The 5464-nt window shown below is 40.7% G+C and overlaps 1 protein-coding gene across 3 annotated transcripts; it reads right to left on the reverse strand.

The window, feature by feature from the left end:
- Nucleotides 1–2123: 2123 nt before the first annotated feature.
- LOC106431066 (aspartyl protease APCB1) lies at nucleotides 2124–5212 on the reverse strand. 3 transcript variants are annotated; one of them, XR_001286123.3, is made up of 10 exons: nucleotides 4468–5212; nucleotides 4258–4369; nucleotides 3941–4170; nucleotides 3625–3864; nucleotides 3400–3544; nucleotides 3222–3307; nucleotides 3027–3141; nucleotides 2876–2948; nucleotides 2617–2791; nucleotides 2124–2527 (listed from the first exon to the last, which is right to left on the reverse strand). XR_001286123.3 is itself a non-coding variant. In XM_022711219.2 (10 exons), the coding sequence occupies exons 1-10, from the start codon at nucleotides 5055–5057 to the stop codon at nucleotides 2523–2525; spliced, it is 1713 nt and encodes a 570-aa protein (XP_022566940.1). In that variant the 5' UTR covers nucleotides 5058–5212; the 3' UTR covers nucleotides 2124–2522. The 3 variants fall into 3 exon arrangements, 2 of the variants coding, with proteins under 2 accessions (XP_022566940.1, XP_013727325.1); XM_022711219.2 differs by having other exon boundaries at nucleotides 2675–2791; XM_013871871.1 differs by lacking the exon at nucleotides 2124–2527 and having other exon boundaries at nucleotides 2529–2791; nucleotides 4452–4546.
- Nucleotides 5213–5464: the final 252 nt, after the last annotated feature.

The following is a 5464-nucleotide window of genomic DNA, read 5'->3' on the forward strand; positions in this document are numbered from 1 at the left end:
CTCCTCATGGATGTCATGGTCGGACCGGCTGTGTCTCCTTGGTTGATCTCTTCTGGCTCCGGTTTGAGAACGAGTTTGTGGGTTGGTTTGAAGCTCATCAAGTCTCTTATGGATCTGTTCCAAACCTGTATTCAACAAGTTAGACATAGAATCATTCAAAGCTCTCATTTGCAAATTAGACAATCTGGCCATAGAATTTCGGGACGGTTCCTTTCTTCTTCACTACTCATGGTTTCCTGAAAATCTTAAACACGGAAAGTTAGATAAAACCTCACACTCTCAGGTGTTTATCCTCATCCACACACGTGTTTCACACCGATTTTGGTAATCACACAAAGAGTTCCCCTCAAGGTTCTAAGAGAACAAACTAGGTAACCCAAATGAGAATCCCAAGTGAACCACCAAAGGGTCAAGATAGAGAGATAAGAGATTTAAAGGGGGAATCCGTATTAACCACCTCAAAGGTTGGATTTCTCCTCAGCCAGCAGGCTTACTCTTCCACCACCAATCCACAATCGAAAACTTATGATTTTTTTTAAAGCTTTTTCTCTTTTTTTTTATTAGATCTTTTTTTTTATATGGATGGTAAAGAGGGGCCTGGATTCAAGAAAGGTAGAAAAAGAATTTTATGAAGAAAATGGTAGATGAGAAATATGGAATGAAAAGAGATACCGGAAGAGTGGTTCTGATACCACTTGAAGGACCCTAAAAAGGGAAAGATTACTCAATCGGACTAAGGGGATATGAACTCGCCAAAAGGGAGAACTGGTGGAGAAAGACGCGCTTCAGTACGGTCGATTCGGTCGTATGGTCGTGGATTATGCTGAAGCTCCACTCCGGACGTACGCGGGTCGATCCAGTACACGGCCCGGTCAGTCTATCCGGTACGCGGCCCGGTCAGTCTGTCCGGTACGGTCGGGAGACTGAACCTCGGTTGAAATCTTTTGACGTTATGATCCTCGTACTGGTCTGATTCCATGAACTGATCCTTAGACTGGGGCATATCAGAAATGCCAGTCAGACTGGGGCATATCAGAAATGCCAGTCACGCTGGGAATTTTAATCATTGCATGCGGGCCTGTCCCATTTGACCCGCCGCGGGTCGAACAATTTGAAAATTTTGAATCGCGGATGCGGGTCAGTCGAATTTGAGTCACGGATACCCGCCAACCCGCAAATTAAAAAAAAAGTTTTAAAAAAACTTTTTTTGTAAAATATATAAAATATCGTAAATACTTATATAATTTTAATTATAAATATATAATTTTAGTATTATTTTTTTAAAAATAATTATTATATAATTATTTTAATTAAAAATAATTATTTTTAATATAATTAATATTACCCGCGGGTTTTGGCGGGGCGGGTGGGGATATAACAGTTTTTGTTTGTGGTTTATGCGGGTCGAGTTTTTGAATCAAACAAATGATTCGACCCGCGGCGGGGCGGATCGACCCGCGGCGGGGCGGATCGACCCGCGGCGGGGCGGATCGACCCGCGAACCCAGCACTAAATGCCAGTGTGCCTGCAAGAGACCTTTTAAGTGGTTAGTGTAGATAGTAAGAGCAATATCTACCGATACATCCATTGTTCTACATGATAACATTGTGAGCAAGCATCTATCTAAATTCGCTAGGCAGATATTTAGGGGGAAAGTTAGCATTTAGGGAAACAAGTAGGGTCTAAAGCTGTTATTTATTAACTAAACTTTCACATCTTTGATTCATCTAACCCTCCAAATTTCATCGTTTTCATGTTTTTGGAAAATTGTAATTTGATGCGTGCATGATACGCTTGGTCATGCTCTGGTCAAAAGAGGAAGTGAGATAATGCTGACGTGGAGTTTGAGAGAGGCAAAAACTCTGATTGGAATGAAAGGGTTTGCTGTTAGAAAGCTGAAGCTTTAAATACTATCCATCGTTCTCTTTCATGGTTTATGCATTTTGAACTGGAGATTAGTGTGAGATCGTGAAGATCTCGAAGCGATCCTCTCATGGGGGATTCATACTGAGAAGTTGATCAGAGTTGTTAAACCTCGGCTTAGAACTTAACTCATTTCACCTAGATCCAGTGGCGGACCCAGAAAACTTTTTTATCTGGGTCACAGGCCCAACTAAAACAAAGAAAAAAAAATAATGATTGCATGATGGGTGTTTTGAACTCGGGAAAAGGGGTCACTGGGCTGAACCTATAACCAACCGAGCTAAGATCAATTACAAAAACAGGCTTACAAACCTAAATTTTATATTTAACCTGTGTCAATTGCACCTCCTTCTTTGTACGTAGGTCCGCCTCTGCCTAGATCTAACGACTTGTGCGATACGAGAACGAAGAAAGAAAAAAAAAACAGTAACACGGCGATTTGGTCACCCGGAGTTCACTGCACTCCTCCGATGAGGAAGAGCCGCTATAACTCTCTGGAGCTGGAAAGTTCCAGCAATCTTAGCTCAATTGAGCTCTCGAGATACAACAATGACGACACTTCTCTTCTCGCCCTTATCTCTTTCTCTATTCTCTCTAATTCAACCTAATCCCAAAGTACATGAATTGAATTAGATACAGATCAAAACATGAGTAATCTTTTCTTTCTTATGTTACATTACACTTACTACATACACTATATATCAAACACTCGCATGGTGTCGGGATGTAAGAATTATGGATGTTCCTCAACCTTGAAAGAAAGGTACATTGAAATCAGAATCACGAGGCCGAACGCAGTCTGATCTCATCCATCCGATTCTCCGCTTTACATTGTCGTACACGATCAGGTGTCCACGCATCGACACGTCTACAGAAAACAAAAAACAAAAGATGTTTCAATGTTCGATTATTGCGAGATTCAGATTCATATAATTATGTATGTTGATTTTACCTCCAAGAATAATGGTGGATCCATCATGAACACTGCTTCCATCTAATATCCCAAGACATACGTTTCCTTTTTTCTGCATCAAAAGTGTGTACGAAACTGAAATAAACAAAAGCCAAATCATAATCGTGAGAGCATTAACAAAAACGCTTACGCTTATGATCAAGTGATCCTCTGGCTGAAGCACAAGTTTTTTTGATATGATCCACCATTTGCTCCCTATTTGCAGAGTTATTGGTCTAAAGAACCGTTTAAAATCCGACAAGGAACTGCATATCAAAACACCAACAGTTAACCTTCACAGATATGAAATTGGATATTTTTTGTTAAAATAAGTTCTGAAAACTACCTGATCACGAAGTCAGCTCGCCAACAGATAGGCAGTGTTTTGTCTGATTCGTCAAGTGTTAGTCCCAACCCAGAAACTTCTTTAAGCTTTTCACCAACGAACACAATAACAAAATCATTGACCAGAAGAAGAGTTTAATCTAAAAAGTGTTTATTGGTTTCATAATGTGATAGCTTACTGATTTGACCAGGTGAGAGTAAGCCTTGTTAGGGAAGTATGTATAAGAGCTTCCTGTGTCAAATAAGACTTTGCCTACTCTACCGTCTGAGCTAAGCATACCATTCCCGTAGCTCACTTTTGAAACTTGCATCTGATAAACTTCCCTGAAAGATCCCAGAAATGCAAATATTGTTTGACTATGTGAATGACAAAGGTTGAAAACTTTTGGGAGTATTATACTTACAAGTGAGAATGGTGAAGCATAGGAACCCATGTGATTCCGTGTGAGGGAACCAAATCACTTCCCATGATGATATACCCTTCACCGTTTAGATCAGAGGGAAGGCAGTGGCCAATCACATTGCTGATGATACCTCGGCTTGCAAGTTGAGAAGGCAAGCTAATTTTAGCTCTGCTTAGACCGAGGATCCCGTCTGTTTTTACCAGAGTGTTTAACAGCAGCCCTTGCTGATCATATCCACACCTTAAAGTTTCAATCACAAAAATGATATTCCGTAAGAAAAGTCACCAATAGTTTAAAAAAAGGGAGTAATGGTTACCCGAAAACAATATCCAAGTCGGCAACTGAGCCGTTGTGGAGATTGATATGAAACTCATCTTTGGTGAGAACTCCAAGGGAAGAGCTAAGATCAGCATACTCAATCTCGTAGTCACATTGCTCACAATCCTCACAATGTTGTGTCATTTGATTCTTTTGAACTTCTACACATAAGGACTCCGCGGATCTCACTAACATACCTTTTCTTGGTGTATACAATTGATTTGCTCCCTAAATACCCACCAAATCCAGAATGTTCATCGGCACTTTCACATTGACAATTCTCCTAAAAATCTTTTTTAAACAATGAATCTTTACCTTAGCGCAGCTCCTACAAGGAGCGTCACACTGGACCCAAGTCAAGTCACTTCCAGTATCGATGTCGAGATAGAAGTAGTGTTTTCCAACAAGAATCCGTGTGAAGTAGAGCCTGCAATAAAATAAAATAAAAAAGACAAAAGCTTTCGTTACTTGCGCTGTAAGTAACAAAACAACATTTTACATTTCAATACAATGCTCTATTATTACCCATTAGGATAGACATCTCCACCAACGGGAAGAATCGTAGTGGAGGAGTCAAAAGAAGCAGCGATAGCAGAAAAAGCATCGTTGACTTTCACAGGGTTGACCAGCTCTTGATCGATTGACTCCACAAGGATTCCACTTTTTACTACATCCACAACTTCCGCTAACTTCCGGTCTGGGATAGCCCGGGCACCCAGTTTGTGGTAGACAGGGAAGACAAACGACGACGTTTCACGGCGATTGGCTTCATCGTCACGATCCCTCTCATCATAAACCCTAAACATCTGAACGGTGTTGGGGAAAACAGAGGCGTAGAAGGCAATCGCGAGAAGCGAAATAGCGATAAGACTCAGAACTAGTCTCGGCGAGCCCGTGGAGAGATCCGAGAGCCAGAGTCCGGGATCCGGGTTTTGGTGAAGTGGGCCGGGTTGAAAATTCGGGTTTGGGTGGTCCTCCGGATGGGTTTCGGGTGGGTAGTGGTGGTCAGTGAGGGTGAAGGCAGAGATAGTTTTGCCTTGGGAAGGATCATCGGAAGGTGGGAGAGTGATTATGACTACGGCATGGGCTCGCTGGTCGTCAACTTGTGGCTCCATTTGAGTGATTCTCCGATCGAAATCACACAAAATTGATTTTAGGGAGATTTCGATCGAGAATTGAAATGGCAGAGTAGGAGGGATGTGGTCAAGAGTCAAGAGGCGTTGTCAACAAGCCAATGCGAAGTTGCGAGGAAGGAGAGAGGTCTGTTGTTTTTTACTAATATTTGAAAATTAAAAAGGTACTTAAATCCTATTTGATCTTCTTCTCTTTTTTTGTCAACACTTAAACCCTATTTGATAACAAAAAAAAAAGATACTAATTACGTAAAAAATATTAGTATAATTTACTTTGAAGATTTAGAGAAAATTGAGTTCTTTTTAATCTTATAAATTAAGTGGGTGAAAAATTTAACAGATGATATTTGAACAGTAAATTGTAATGATACTCTCCTCCTTTTTATATA

This window comes from Brassica napus, chromosome C5, assembly GCF_020379485.1.
Source record: "Brassica napus cultivar Da-Ae chromosome C5, Da-Ae, whole genome shotgun sequence".
Lineage (NCBI taxonomy): Eukaryota > Viridiplantae > Streptophyta > Magnoliopsida > Brassicales > Brassicaceae > Brassica > Brassica napus.

Bases quoted from the DNA above. Each gene is read 5' to 3' on its own strand.
- LOC106431066 (XM_022711219.2), bottom strand. From the start codon at position 5,057: ATGGAGCCACAAGTTGACGACCAGCGAGCCCATGCCGTAGTCATAATC. The intron at 4,370-4,467 runs GTAATAATAGAG...ATTTTATTGCAG, and splicing joins GGAGATGTCTATCCTAATGG to GCTCTACTTCACACGGATTC. The intron at 3,308-3,399 runs GTAAGCTATCAC...GTTGGTGAAAAG, and splicing joins ACTCTCACCTGGTCAAATCA to CTTAAAGAAGTTTCTGGGTT.